Here is a 14691-nt window from a genome sequence, read left to right as displayed (position 1 = left end):
GGGGGATTCCAAGGCTCACCCAGGCCAGATGGGATAAATAATCCCTCCAGCGAGTTCTGGGTTTACCCCGGGGTCTCCTTCCAGTTAGGTGTGCCCAAAAGACCTCCACAGGGAGGCAACCAGGAGGCATCCTAATCAGATGCCTCCACCTCAACAGGCTCTTTTTGACACAAAGGAGTAGAAGCTCTTCTTTAAGATCCCTCCATATGTCCAAGCTCCTCACCCTATCTCTTCAGCAGAGCCAAGCCACCCTCCTGAGGAATCTCTTTTCGGTTGCTTGAACCTACGATCTTGTTCTGTTGTTCATTACCCAGAGTTACCCAGAGTTCATGAACATAGGTGAGAGTTGGGACAAAGATCGACTGGTAAGTTGAGAGTTTTGCCTTCCGGCTCAGCTCCCTCTTCACCACAATGGTGCAGTGCAACATCTGCAATACCACAGATGCTGCACCAATCTGCCTGTCTATCCTCACTCGTGAACAAGACCCTGAGGTACTTAAACCCCTTCACTTTGGGCAAAGACATCCTCCCCACCTGGAGGGATGGCATGGCATGGCATAGCAGTAGTTTGTCCTCAAAACTGCTAAAAAGTTCCATGTAGTTTGTTGAGGGTTTTACCAACTTATAACCAATCAACCAAAGAGATGAGTAACCACATTAAGTATGATATTAATCCGCAAAGAGGAAGCTAACTGCTTACTTTAACCTCAATCTATGAAGTATACCAGTTTATATTACATACCCATTGAAACAACGAACCTATGATGAATTTGCCTGTTTTCTATTTTCTCCACTTTAGACTAATTAGTATAATGCAATTTTAAATCACATTTAGCTGGAAACATGAAAAAACATGCTCTTGAGAATGCGACGAGCAGCAACCTCTGGTGTAAAAATATACTTTATATGAAAAGTTCATTTCTGTATCGGCACACAATCGTCTCAATTCCACCTCTTTGTTTCTAGATTGACCTAAAGTTAGTTGAGACATATGCTGCACAGCGACACAGAGGTTAGCAGTGTTGTCTCACAGCAAGAAGGCCCCTGGTCTGCTTCCCGGACCAGGCCGGTCAGGGCCTTTCTGTACGGAGTTTACATGTTCTCCCGTGCATGCGTTGATTCTCCCCGGGTTCTCCAGTACATTGTTTTTTATGCTACAACTGCCAAGATAAAGCTTTACATGATGGCTTTAATTTCCAAAAGGCAACATCACTGAGACAAATGAGATAAGATACCTGAGTTGCTGATCCTGCTTGAGGGGAGTATGAAGAGTGCTAACTGCAGAAAAACAGTTTGGCATTGATTGTGATCATGTTGGCTGTCTTTAAGTCAAATCTTGTGGTTTTCACTTAAATCAAAAGCAGAATCTACCATCGTTCCCTTGCTTAGGTGTGCATGTTCAACCACTCAGTGACACAAATGTCCAAGCAGGCGATCATGTGGCAGCAACTAATGCATTTAGCCATGTCGACATGGTCAAGATGATCTGCTGGAGATCAAACTTGGCATCAGAATGGGGGTCTGACTCATCAGACCAGGTGACTTTTTCCTATCCTCTGATATCCAATTTTGGTGAAGCCTCTGTGAATTGTTGGCTTTGTGTCCCGTTCTTGGCTGACAGAGTGACACAGAGTGTGGTCTGCTGCTGTGGCCCATCTGCTTCATGGTTCAACGTGTTGTGCATTCAGAGATGCTTCCCCGCATGCCTCCAATGTAATGAGTGGTTATTTGAGTTACTGTTGTTTTACTGCCATCTCCATCCAGTCTGGTTATTCTCCTCTGACCTCTAGAGAGACCCAGAGAACTTTTCTTTTTTTCTCACCATTCTTTTTAAATCCTTGAGATAGTTGTGTAAGACAAATCTAAGTAGATCAGGGGCTCGTTAAATACTCAACCAACAACCTCGGCACATTCAAATCACTTAAATCACCTTTCTTCTTCATTATTATGCTTGATTTGATCTTTAGTGTATTATCTAGACCATGTCTAAATGCTTGAATGCATTGATTGCTGCCACACGATTACATATTAGAGTTATTTGCGTTAATGAGCAGTTGGTGTTATACCTGGCTGGCTTAACATAATTGCTTACATTCATTGCCTTTTCATTCATGAGAAACATTTGCTGCCCACCTATCTAGACAGGTATAGAGTTGCAGGTCTATTGTGCCTCTGGATAGCACTGGCTAGCTCCTTTTCCCCTGGTTTAATGCTCCATTTCTCTTTGGAAAGCCTTGAACAACCTTTTTAAAGCGAAGCCTCTACTGACAGACTGACTAACCCAGGTATTTTGGCTTCAGTTTGTACAACAGAAGGGGATGGAGACGTGATGCCCATATTTGCATAAAATCTTTGAGAGTCCATCACACAATTTGTTTACAAGCAAACTAGAGAAGTCTCTACCAGGTTGTATTTCTCACCTGAGCTGTGGTTTGGGTACAAGTCATGCATCATGGATGGATGGTGGACCACTTGCATGTACTGGGGCGGGGCTACCATGTGATTGATGTGTTCCCCAGCTTCTGAACTGTGCAGCATGCTCACCTGGTTGAGAAGAGATGAAGCAGAGGTGACGATTGCGGAAGGTAAAGTGACTTTTTTCATTCTTAAAAATTCAGTCTTTTCTGACTTGACAGCACACTCAGACTTCCATTAAATTGTACAGAAGATTTATTCCAGACAAATTACAGTACAAATGTTAAGAGCAATGCCAGGAGGAATTGGTGAGTGCATGCATTAACACTTTTAGGAGGACAGGGTTAGCTCAGTACAGGAAGGTGAAATGTAAACCAGATTCATCCGTTAAAATAAACACCAGAAAATGATTGAAAAGGTTTGTTGATGCAGACTGAGTCTTAATGTCAGGACCCAGAAGGCATGTAGTAACTTTAACTATCAAACACTAACTCTAGGAGTACACATAAAACTTTCTTTTTTGTTAAAGTAGATAGTTCCAGCTTGTTCAAGCTTGGATCAGCCCTCTAGTTATGCTGCTTAAATAGGCTTCAAATGGCCAGGGGACCTGACCCAATGGGCTGCTTTCTCTTCCCCTCTCTCATTGTTATAAATGTTAAAGTAAATCTAAAAGCTTGGCAATTTTAGTTATCTCCATATTATCATTATAGTTGCTCATGTTAATATTAGACTGATTGGCCTGTTACTTTGTATGGCTGTTTCTAGTAATACCATACTTTCATCATTATTGCTGGCATTGTAGCAAAAACTGTGAATCCATGTATCTTAGTCATTGCTGCTACTCTGTTTCTTTCGATCCTTCCATCTCTCTGCATCTCCCTCTATTCCCTTTGTACGGCCTCTGCAGAGGAGTCGACATGAGTCTGGTTCTCTTCAAGCTTTCTGCCTAAGAAAAGGCAGTTTTTCTTTGCTATTGTAACTGTGAAATGTTGCTTAGTGCTCCACTCATGGGAAATTAATGTTGGGTCTTTGTAAATGATATTACAAAATGCACTGTTTGCATTTAATCAGTTTTACCTGGAGACTTCTGTTAATTTTTGAATTACCCCCTATTTGGTTTGGTGCTTCTGTAATAGATATTTCTAACTCAAACATGAGGGTGCTGAAATGACCAAAGTGTTGTCCATTCTTGTTTTCAGATTCCAGAACCAAAAGGCAATGGTGTTCATCCTCTCTCAACTGGGGTGCCATTGCATCCTGCTATGTGTTTGAAATACTTTAAACAAACCAATAATTACCATGATGCCCCATTTTCCCGTTTCTGAAATCATGCCAAAAACTGGGTCAGAAAATGAAATACGTACGCCAGAAAGTACTGCACAAGAATCATGATTTTCTTTTGTTTTCAGCCCTGCAGGTGACCAAAATGCTCCAAATATGTTTAAAAGGTCCCATTCCATGGAAATGTAAGTGTTTAAATTGTTTAAAGAAAGTGCCCTGGAGCAGTGGGCTAACTGGTCGAGCTACAGGATCTAAAATGATAAATCATGACCAAAATATTCAAAAAATGTCAACAATACTTGTATTTTAATGATAAAACATCTTGGATGGATCATAATGTATGACTGAAAAAGGAGACAGGACAAAACATAGAAATTTAAATGCCATTTCCCCATCCCAGCATATACATTTCTGCCAATTTTCCAGAGTGCTTGGAAAATTTCTGCATCAAAACAGAAAAAACACTTTTGTTATCCCAATAAAATGAGATAAATAAGTTGAAATTTTACAAGAACATTTAAATTTGCATATTTTTTCTTCAAAAAGCATACAACAAAATGTATGGATATTGTCTGCTAATGGCCCCAGTACTTCAAATACTTTTGCCCTATTTTTTAGGCATAAAATTGCAACCCCCAAAAACAGCTCTGCAACCCACTTTTGGGTCTCAATGCACCAGTTAAGAACCACTGCTTGACTGAGTGCCTTCAGATCTTTCAGACGTTAAGAGGGTGAATTTACAGTGAAAATGTTGTGAAATGCTGATGTAGGGTTAGGGTTGGGGTTAGAAATGCTTATGTACTGCATGGTTTGCAGGGGAAATTGCCTGAAACACACAGTATGTAAAATTTCATCTCTAGGGGGCACTCAACCAAAACACTCAACCATGTTAACCAGCTCCTCTTGATTTTAATCGAGGGCTCTGTTCAATAAAAATGGCACCTCATAGGGCATATTTAATAAACAGAAAAACTTGTTATTTTTCAGAAATTTCTCATAATGAGAGAGAAATGCACTGATAATGGCACTGAGCTGGAGGAAAAGCAGAATCAACGGCCCCCAAGTTAAAAAAAAAAAAAATAAATAAATAAAGAAGTTGCAATACTCTGTAAATTCTCTGTTTTGTTATCAATAAAGTTTCAATAAAGTCTTTTTATAGAGAGAGAGAAAAAAATACCACTCCACATCACAGAGATGCCGATTCGCATGGGATAAATATGAACTGTGGACCTCTGTGAGTCTGAATCATAGTTGATTATTTTCTCTAGAATTTTGCGTGACAAATTATAAATATGGTTGCTCCACATATTATAAAATAAAACACATACATTGCTAAACAAATTTATTAGACCACCTGTCATATTTGTCTCAGAGACTATCCAGCATCATGAAGTGCTTTAAAGCGAACTCTTTCATTTCAGTCAGCTCTCCATGTTTTACCATTTTGAACAGGAACGAGGAATTTCAAACTGAATCCACCCAAATGTGAGCCGGCTCACTGGGCTTCTCTGAGAAGTCAGAAATTAATCAAGCATAACATTCAAGCACTAAAACTCATTTTTCTGTTCAGGAATGCAAGTAAATAACTATCATTTGACATATTAATCAAGAAATATTAATGTGCTTTACTATTTTTTCAGTTTTTTTGTAATCAGTAAATTTGAAAATTCTTAATTATATTTTAGCATTAAAAATATCATTTGGGTTAAAGAGCTTCTACATATTGGTGTATTAACCATTGCAGAAACATAAAAAATGATTTTTGTAAGTACCAATGCTGTTAATTTAGGACAGCTGTGGCATAAACCTGACTTTGGTTAGGGTTAGGGTGGTCTAATAAATTTGTTAAGCACTGTACGTATTTACAACTATCACAAATTACATGACATCCACTGGTAATACTGCCCTATGGGAATAGGGCTACAAACTACAGCCAAGACCGGCTATTCATGTAAAGAGTCTTAAGATAATACAAAGAAGCAAAATCTAGATGGAATGTTTTGAGTTGTTTGGGAGATGAACAAAAATTTCAAGCGCACCATTTAACTGAAGGGCTCATATTACTGTAACAGGGAAAACCAGATTGCTCATGAAATTGTCAGCACCGTTTTTTAAAACAAATTGAGCAAGTGTGAAATTGCATACCGAGTTAAATTCAAGGTTTCTCATTTCTCATGCTACACTTCTATTTTCCCACAGATGTTTTGCCACTAAAGATGGGAAACTGATGCTGCAGCAGTTCATTTAGAATTTGCTCTCAGAGTAAAAGTGTTGCCAGACACCTGAGCTGAGTCAGCTCGGTGGCTCTGCCAGCCAAAGCACTTTGATACACTCAGTTGTGAGAGGCAGCAGTGTCTTTGGTGGCAACTTGCTACCAATGCTGACGATTACAAATGTTATAGTGAATGGTTTATTCTTGAGAATATTTCCAGGATCATCTGTAATGCTAGAGGTGCTTGCTGCTTATCATCTTTCTAAGACTGAAGGACTTTTACATCTTTCTGAGTGAGTTGGTGGGTTGGATCTACAGTCTCATTTCCAAATTGACTAAACTGAACAAACTAAAACTGTGGTTAGCGGATGCTTGTTCAGACCCCTAGGAGCTTACAAAAATGCATTAAAATCGCACTTACTATCTACCATACACTGACATCTAAAACCACTAAAAATGAAGCTGTTCATCTCACTGACCTCCAGGTTGAACTCGTTGCTGGTGTAACGTCCGTTAAGCTCCGAGCATGTGAGGCGAAACCTTCTCTCTGTTAGTAGTCCAGGCTGCCAGTTGTAGTAACGCACCTGTCGGATCACCTGCTCATAGTTGAACATGGAGTCCACACCTGGCCACAGAGGCAAAGACAGATGTTTGAAATAAGGTATCTGTATGGATGTGTCACATTGAAAGCTGTTAAAACTCCGCTAGGGTATAGCCACACAGATGTAGCTAAGCTGTGGTAACCATAGTTACCTACCATATATGGACATGCCAGATGTGGAGTTTGTGGCGTCCAGGTGTTTCCCCAATAGAATGCTGCGCTGTAATTGGAGGGACTCCTGATCTGGTCTCAGCTCCTCTCCCAGCACCAGGATATCGCAGTAGTCCAAGTTATGAATGATCTCCTCCATCACCCCGGGTCGACGTGCTGCACATAGACACAGACAAACATGATGATATTAAGCCATCCCTGCAGCTTTGAAAGAGAAAATGATTGAATTGTTCAGAGCATGTGTAAGTAGCATACAGAACATCATCATGGTCTGTTACTTATAAAACAGTGACATCAACCAGTCTCTTTTTAGATTCAGAGAGGCAGGATTTGTTCTCAAACGCAAACTCATTTTAGGTTTTAACCTTTTGATTATTTGTTGAATATAAGAAGTAGTCAAACACAAAGATATTAGTGGCTCAAAACTGGCTTGATCTGTGTACCCTGAAGAGTGGAGATTGAAGGCTGGTATGGTGCTTAGGACTTTGTATTTGACTGACAGCAGCACACTTTTCAAAAATATAAATAAATCAAGTTTTTCAATCACAACTGCCATGTAGTCGTCATTCTTTCACTCCTTATGGGCTGAACTGCATCTACTCAACCCATAACAGCTGGCTAAGTGACATGCCTATGTGACACACAGAAGCATACCTGACCATGAGAAAAGTAATTACTCAAGAGCAATCAAAGCTTACAGGGACAACTAAAGAGCAAGGCAACAACCCAAGTTAACCTTGGCCAGCTATTTCAGAGGGGGAAAAGAAAGAAATGAAAGGCTTCAATCAATCTTGAATTGTCTCTCCTCCTCCTACACATGTAACTTCTTTTTCATCTGTGAGAAACATTGTGAGAAGTGGCAGTAAACAGTGTATGGAGGTCATGGTGGGCTTTTCACATCTTTGATTCTATCCTTCAATATCTTACTGCTGGCTTAAAACTGAAAATACTCTAAGCTGTGAAACTGAACTTTCTTCAACTCTGACTTTTCCACAGGGATTCTAAAGTCAGCAGGGAAGTTATTTAAGTCTTTTTTGGTTTGTTGGACCTTTGATTCCCCTAAAGTACTATAATTTGGATATCTAGCGTTTTCTGAACATGATGAGAGAATGCATAGCTGTGGCCAAAGTTGGGCACCAGGCAGAATTTCGTACAAGGCAGACCAGCTCTGTAATTTCACCTAAGATATATATATTCATAGGCCTATGAAGTTATGAACATTAGTGTGTGTTTGGGAAAAAAAAAGGTTTAACTGCCACATGTGCCAAACATTTCTACAGATGTTTATAATTTGGATATTCTGTGCAATTTCTGTTTTTTTTTTTTTTTTTTTTTTTTGAACTAAAAGTTAATTCACTTTAAAAAACACAATGGCAAAGGTTTACAACTAACAAAAAATTCCCACAACAATGAATGGATTTACTGATTCATCAATTATGGCACTGATTACTGAGAAGACAGACAATTTCCCGAAGTTTGACACCCAGGAAAAGCATATGTGGTACACGCTGTATGCTCATTACCGCGATAATTGTGGTCATACAAACAACATACTGATGAGTAGCCTCACAACAAGACGGTTTCTGGTTTGAAACTTGTCCAGGATCTTTTTGTGTGGAGTTTGTTTGTTCTACACATGCATGGGTTCTGTCTGGGTTACCCTGGATTCCTCCCAAAGACCAAAGACATGCTCGGTTGGTTAATTGGTTTCTCGAAATTGCCCGTAGATGTGAGTGAGAGCATGCCTGGTTGTATGTCCATATGTCAGCAATGCAATTGACTGGCAACTACCATGCCCAGTGAGAGCTGGGATAGATTCCAGCCCCCAGATGGGATATGCTGTGTTGAAAATGGATGGATAGATGGAAGGATACTAATGAGTTAGCAAAAGTTTTTTACTTGTGAGGACCATCACATATGCAGGGGTCCATTCACTATGCAAGGCAGCAGCAGAGCTGCAAGGTATCACAAGACAGCCGGATTTGCTGTTTCCTTGCCATGACAACCTCCTCCTTGTTGGCTCTAGGATTGGTCAGTTGACCGGCCAATCAAAAAGCCCCCCTCTCAAATTAGCCACTGCTATGCTACCTCTGGTCAGACAAACTTTTTTTGCCTACTAGGATATTTCATATAGCCATTGCATGGATATATTTCACATTAATCTGGAAAACCTCCCATACAAAGCCTTTGGGACAGGTAGGACTTTTCAAAAAGTTCTCGAAAGATGATAGGGCATACTGTCTATCATGTCCATTATGGACCAATTAGAGCAACAAGACAAAATGAGTTAGCAGGCATGTGCAGTCTTGGCAAGCTTGAGCATGAACTCATGCTAGTCAGCAGAAGTGCAGTAACATCTCTGCCAAAAGAAGTGCACAGTGTGGCTCTTTGCTCTTGTGCCGCTATATCTACGTTCGTGCTACACTGGCAGCAGCCATTGAATATACTGACTTACAGTACAACCAAACTCAGACCATAGCAACTACAAACTCAAGTCCAAGCAGGTCAGGAATATATCTTTTCTGCCATGAAAAAGCATTCAGTGCTGTTCTTTAATCTTTTTTCATAGAGAAATTTGGTCTAGTTCTGATAAAACTGCCACGATAATATAGCTACATCCAAGGTGAGCATGACACCAGCAGCAGCCATTGTTGTCAGCATTCATTACAACTAAATTCCACCCATAGCTACCACCACATTCTCCTCAAATTACACTTATTGGTCAGGTCAGTTTTCAGCCTTGGCACAATGGTTTCAGAGTTGAGCTTTTCAAGATGGACCTGCTTGATGATAGACATGGAATCTGGCCAGTCTATCTTTGAAAGGTTTGAGGTGTCTGTGTCTTTTTTGAACTGTAGGTTAGTTATAAAATATGTGTTCTTTGAATTTAACACTATGGACAACCACACTGGTTATTTAAGCCTTCTACAGCCACAATAACAACTCAGATAAGCAACAAACAACACTTTTAAATATCCACAATATTGACATGACTAGTAGCTACTAAACATTACAGTAAAATAACAGTAATGCCACTGTTATACTCAAACTCCATAATGATGCATTGATAACTTGCTTGTGTAATAAGCAGGGGTTAAAAATAGTCAATTACATTTACTCATGTTACTGTAGTAGAGTACTTTCTTATGTATTTCTACTTTTTTGAGTAGTTTTTGAAGTCAGTAATTTTACTTGTAAGTAAACTTTAGGGGAAGTATCATTCTTCATTACATTTTATAAAGCATCAGTTTCTGATTAAATACATGAAAGCTAAATGACAACAAGTTGGTCCACGCTTTCCATAATCTATGAGAAACTGGAAAGTTTTTTTTGTTTGACAGCTACCACACAATGTTTAGAAGTACAATGTGAGAAGATGGCTCATTACCACTTCACCTCTTGCCCCACTGCTGTGAGGGGACAGCTAACAGCAGCCCACATTACTTGTTTTAGATATTGACAACTCTAATTATCTAGGGATTTGGAATTATCCTCAGACACTGTCACTGAATCGAGCCAATTAAATATCAAAAAAAGGTCAATTTGTTGCATATTTTCAGTCACCTGAAATGGAAGCAAGTCCAGCTAAAAGAGCTCTGTCTAGTATCAGTAACCGAGGAGTGTGGTGCTTGACAAAAGGGTCAATTTTATGAAAGAAACCCCCTGAACACTTTACACGACCATAATTCAAACATTACAGGACATAACGCACATTCTCCAACTCACGGAGTCCAATTATTTGTCATCTCTCTGAACACTGACAGTGCTATGAGCGCGTGCAGTAACAAGTCCCCTCTGACAGCCCCCGTCACAGCCGTGCTGGGTGGCTGCTGGGAATCTGCTACAGTCTGCTATAAAGCTCCAGCCTCCTCCTCTCTCTCGCTGTTACCCAGCCTTCACTGTTCAGTCCCTGGGGAGGAGACAGGCTATGCCCAGTTAACTGCTTCCCAATGGACAAAGATAGATATGCAGGGTGTGTGTCTGGAGGATGTCTCTGGGGGGAATGAGGTAGTGAAAAGGGGAAGCATGAGCAGGAGAGATGAAAAGGAAGTTGTGCGCGAAAGATGTGACATAATTTTCTATCCTTTTTATGCATTAAAGATTTTTTTCTTCAGATGTCTGAGGTTAAAGCTTTGTGTTTAGCATAGAAAGGTACAAGGAACAGTTTCAGGCAGCCTTAGCCTCCATAAGCTTACTATTTAGAAGAGCAGCAAGTAAGGGTGAATGATAGCAGGCACATATTTCTTACTGCAAAGCTCAGACAAAGCTTCTTTTCTCTGCAACCATTGAAACAAACATAGAGGATCGGCAACTAGTAAGTGAGCATTTGATTAGCATTTAGCACCCCGTTCAGATATTTCTCTCAGAAGAAAGGAGAGATAAAAAGGAAGTCAGAAATGTCTCAAATTATTGCCAAAGGTAATATGCGCTAACCTTGCAAAGCAGACGGATACGCCTGTTTCCTTGTTTTTTCACTGGCGAATCCATCTTGCAAAGCTCCCATCTGAACTGTTTGGGCCTGGTTAGAAAGTGACAGGACCAATCAGCAACGAGGGGCAGTACTTTCAGATGCAGCAGAGTCGTGACGTAAACAAGCAGCAGCAAGAGCTGGTGCAGTTATGGAGGAAGAGATTAGCGCGGATGCTGCTAAAGCACCAGTTTTATCAGAACTTGACAACATTTCTTTGTTTAAAGAAGAACAAAGAACAGCAGTGAGTTGTTTTCTTTTCAAAAACGATTAAACTTGAGTACTTACATGTCTATAGTCATCATGTTTCACGTTAATCCTCAGTAGCTGCGCATGCGCAGCTTGATAGCAGCTACGTCACGTGTTTTGTTGCTGCTCTGATTGGCCCGTAGAGATGTGACAGACGGAGCGTTTATCCAGTCACACTCTGAATATTTTTCAAAGCCTCTGCCTTTTCTCAAACATTTCTTATTGAAGCTTTCCCAGATGGATGTATGAAACAAATCCATCTGGCACGTCAGGTTAAATCTGTGCTCTACTACATGTAGGCCGAGATAAAAACAATAATTATACATAGCCTTTTAAATGCAATTAACTGATATAGAAACAAATCTTCTGATGCAACGTCAAGTCTTCACTTGCATTCATTTCTGTGTTCACTGATGATTTTTTTCTACTCCAACACAGCTTGACATGACAGAAGGAGAACAGCAGAAAGAGAGAAGGCTCTTCCTTTAAATATGAAAAGTAGAGATGTTCCGACACATTTTTTTCCTTCCCAATACAAATTGGATACCAAGGAGTTGTATCAGCCGATACGGTGTGCTGATCCGATATATGTGTGAACTTTCAGGACTGACTTTGCAGACTACTATTATTATTTTAGACTTATAGTTGAATCAGAACATGGTTTAACAAATACAATTATAATGCACAGCATCTCTGTGACTCTAAAGCTGTTTTTTTTTTGTTTTTTTTGCTGATTATTGATTTGCTGCTAAATATTATAATAACAATAATACAGGGGGCTGCATCACAAGCTCTCTCTCTCTCTCTCTATCTCCATTATGCTCTATTCAGGCAGCATAAGGTGATTACAGAACAGCCTGCCATTGGCTGACAGACCCTCATAAAGGTAAACACAATGACAGTTAGCATTTCAGCTAGGAGTAATAGATGATTGTAATTCAAGGTGCAGGTGGCTGAGTGGTTTAAGGTGCGCCCCATGTACGCAGGGGGCCTGGGTTCAAATCCAGCCCATGGCCCTTTCCTAGATGGCTCTCCTCCACCCTCTCATCCCTGTTTCTGACTCTATTCACTCTTCTCCTCTACAAATACAGGCAGGAAAAGCCAGAAATAACAATTATATATATTATAATAATGAAAAACAAATTTAAAAAATAAATGATTGTAATTCAATAAAAATTGATTTAAAACAGGTTCAAAATCGGGTTTACTGGTGTACCAAAAAGTCACACGAGTTCCAGGCTCACTCAAAATGCTGCCACAAGGGATTCAAAGGCACCAATAGCATCAGTTGGAAGGCACAACAGCTAGCTTCAGTTGGAAAAACCAGTAAAAGAGGCAACAATTCATGGTTCATAAGTAAATAAACTTATGATGAAATGTGTCTCTTCTTGTCATGTACAACAGCACTGGTCTGGAAGGCATTTAAATGATCACATTCTGAGAAAAACTGTCACAAAGTCTCCATTTCTTGCTGCTGCAGTGGGTTCTGCTGCTCCAAAATTGTTAGCCTGTGAAAACAGTGTTTTCAGGCAGTGAGATTTCCTGTTTGTAGCCCTAACATTTTGCCTGGCTAAACAAAGCAAAACATAAAGCTAGACTAAACAGTATCGGATCGGTGCTCATATACTCACCGATACCAATAGGCTACCTGCATTTTAAGCAGTATCAGACATACTATTTCCAAAACTGGTATCAGAATCTGAACAACTCTAATGAAAAGTTAACCTCATTATAAAGGCACTTCATTCAGTGCTGCTATAGCCTAGCTTTGTTAGCTATTAAATGCTCCTGACCGAAATGAGTAATAACTTAATATACCGTATAAATGCATCGTCTCCTCCAGTCGCAGTAGTGTGAACTCACAGGCTCTCAGGACGTTGTGATCCGGAACAAACAGTTGTGAGTTTCAACTCCTCTCATTGCAAATGCCTTTTTCTTGACTATAAGTTGTGCAACACGATGCAGCTGAGTGTGGGGCTGTTCCAGAAACAGATTGTGTTGTTACCCAGGAAAAACTGAACTTTGAGCTACAGTTTGGGTGGTGAATCAAAAATATTAGCTGAACTTTTGGAAAGAGAAATGAAATGTTAGGCAAAAAATATGAGGACAAAGAGAACAGAAGATGACCATGAAAGCAAGATGTTGAACAAAAAAGGGATTTGCTTCAGAAGAATTGCAGACATTGGCTCTAAATGAAGGCATCAGAATAAGCCCTGAAAAGATAGTGATGTATGAGACGGAGAGAGGGCGCAGGCAGGACAGAGCAGCTTCACTGAAAAGACGAATGAAAGATCGAATAAGAAAGCAGCAAAAGGCAAAGGGGTGATTAACAGGGTCCAAAGAAACCTACTGCATGCCCCACAAAAGATATGATTTATCTGGGATCCTTTAAGCCACAAGAGGACACAAAATCTGCTCATTATGGAACTTCATCGTTCCTCTTTCTCCCACACATGCTCTTCTTCCTCTGTCTTTCCATTTCTGTGTCTCTCTGGCTCCCAGCTAATCTCTTTCCCCCAGCTGCAGTCTCTATTTCACCAGCAGAGAAAGCTCCTCTGACTCCTGAAAGCAATGCCACTTTCTGCTCTTCTTCCTGTGCCGCATTACGAACAATGGAGGGCTAAAACCTCCCGCTAGCTCTGCTTATCTGCTCCTAATTGGCTGCGAGTGGCGGGGCCCCAGGGCCGAGCCGGGCTGAGCAGGTCTGTTCCTGCGTCGGCGTTGGGATCGTTGGATGAGGCGAAAGCCGCTGGGATTTAAATGTCATACTCATTTGCCGGCGGTCAAGGCCGTGCGACCCTGAGAATCAGTGTAGTGTCGGGTACAGGTCTTACTCAGCAGGAGGGAGTCTGCAGTTGCATAAGGACACAAAGGAGATTGTTTGGCAACAGTGGAGGGGCTAATACCTACGGTCCAGCATGAAAAGGGATGGACTGCTGCAGAAATTGACTCAACATGCCGGTGGCATGGAACAAAGGCTCTAGTGTACATTGAGGATTACTGATGGCGAGAAGGGTATTTGTTCTCAACTGTATGTGAGGGCTGGAGAACAGCTGTATGAGCAAAACACTGGAACATTTACTCAAGTGATTCAATGGAGCTCTGTTTAGATGAACATTTAACCACATTTAAAGCAAAAATGTAATATTGATTTCCTTTTCATTTCCACCGAATTAGCTTGATGCTTGTGACTGTAAAAATATAATACTGTATATTGTCAATGTAAAAATATGCCTTTGTGTAAGATTGATAAATACCCACAAACAGTGTTCTTTCTGCATTATGCTTTATTTT

The 14691-nt window shown here is 40.4% G+C and overlaps 1 protein-coding gene across 1 annotated transcript in view; it reads right to left on the bottom strand.

The window, feature by feature from the left end:
* The window catches only part of LOC121522310 (calsyntenin-2-like), a 347129-nt gene that overhangs the window by 11797 nt on the left and 320641 nt on the right, over positions 1 to 14691 (bottom strand). The window contains exons 13-15 of the mRNA XM_041806529.1: positions 6666 to 6836; positions 6388 to 6533; positions 2421 to 2544 (exon numbers count right to left, since the gene is read on the bottom strand). Coding sequence (XP_041662463.1) covers positions 2421 to 2544; positions 6388 to 6533; positions 6666 to 6836 — 441 coding nt within the window. The remainder of the gene's footprint in view (positions 1 to 2420; positions 2545 to 6387; positions 6534 to 6665; positions 6837 to 14691) is intronic.

Source organism: Cheilinus undulatus, linkage group 2 (genome assembly GCF_018320785.1).
Source record: "Cheilinus undulatus linkage group 2, ASM1832078v1, whole genome shotgun sequence".
Lineage (NCBI taxonomy): Eukaryota > Metazoa > Chordata > Actinopteri > Labriformes > Labridae > Cheilinus > Cheilinus undulatus.
Note: the sequence above shows the minus strand (reverse complement) of the source record. Positions and strands in the feature narration are given on the sequence as shown.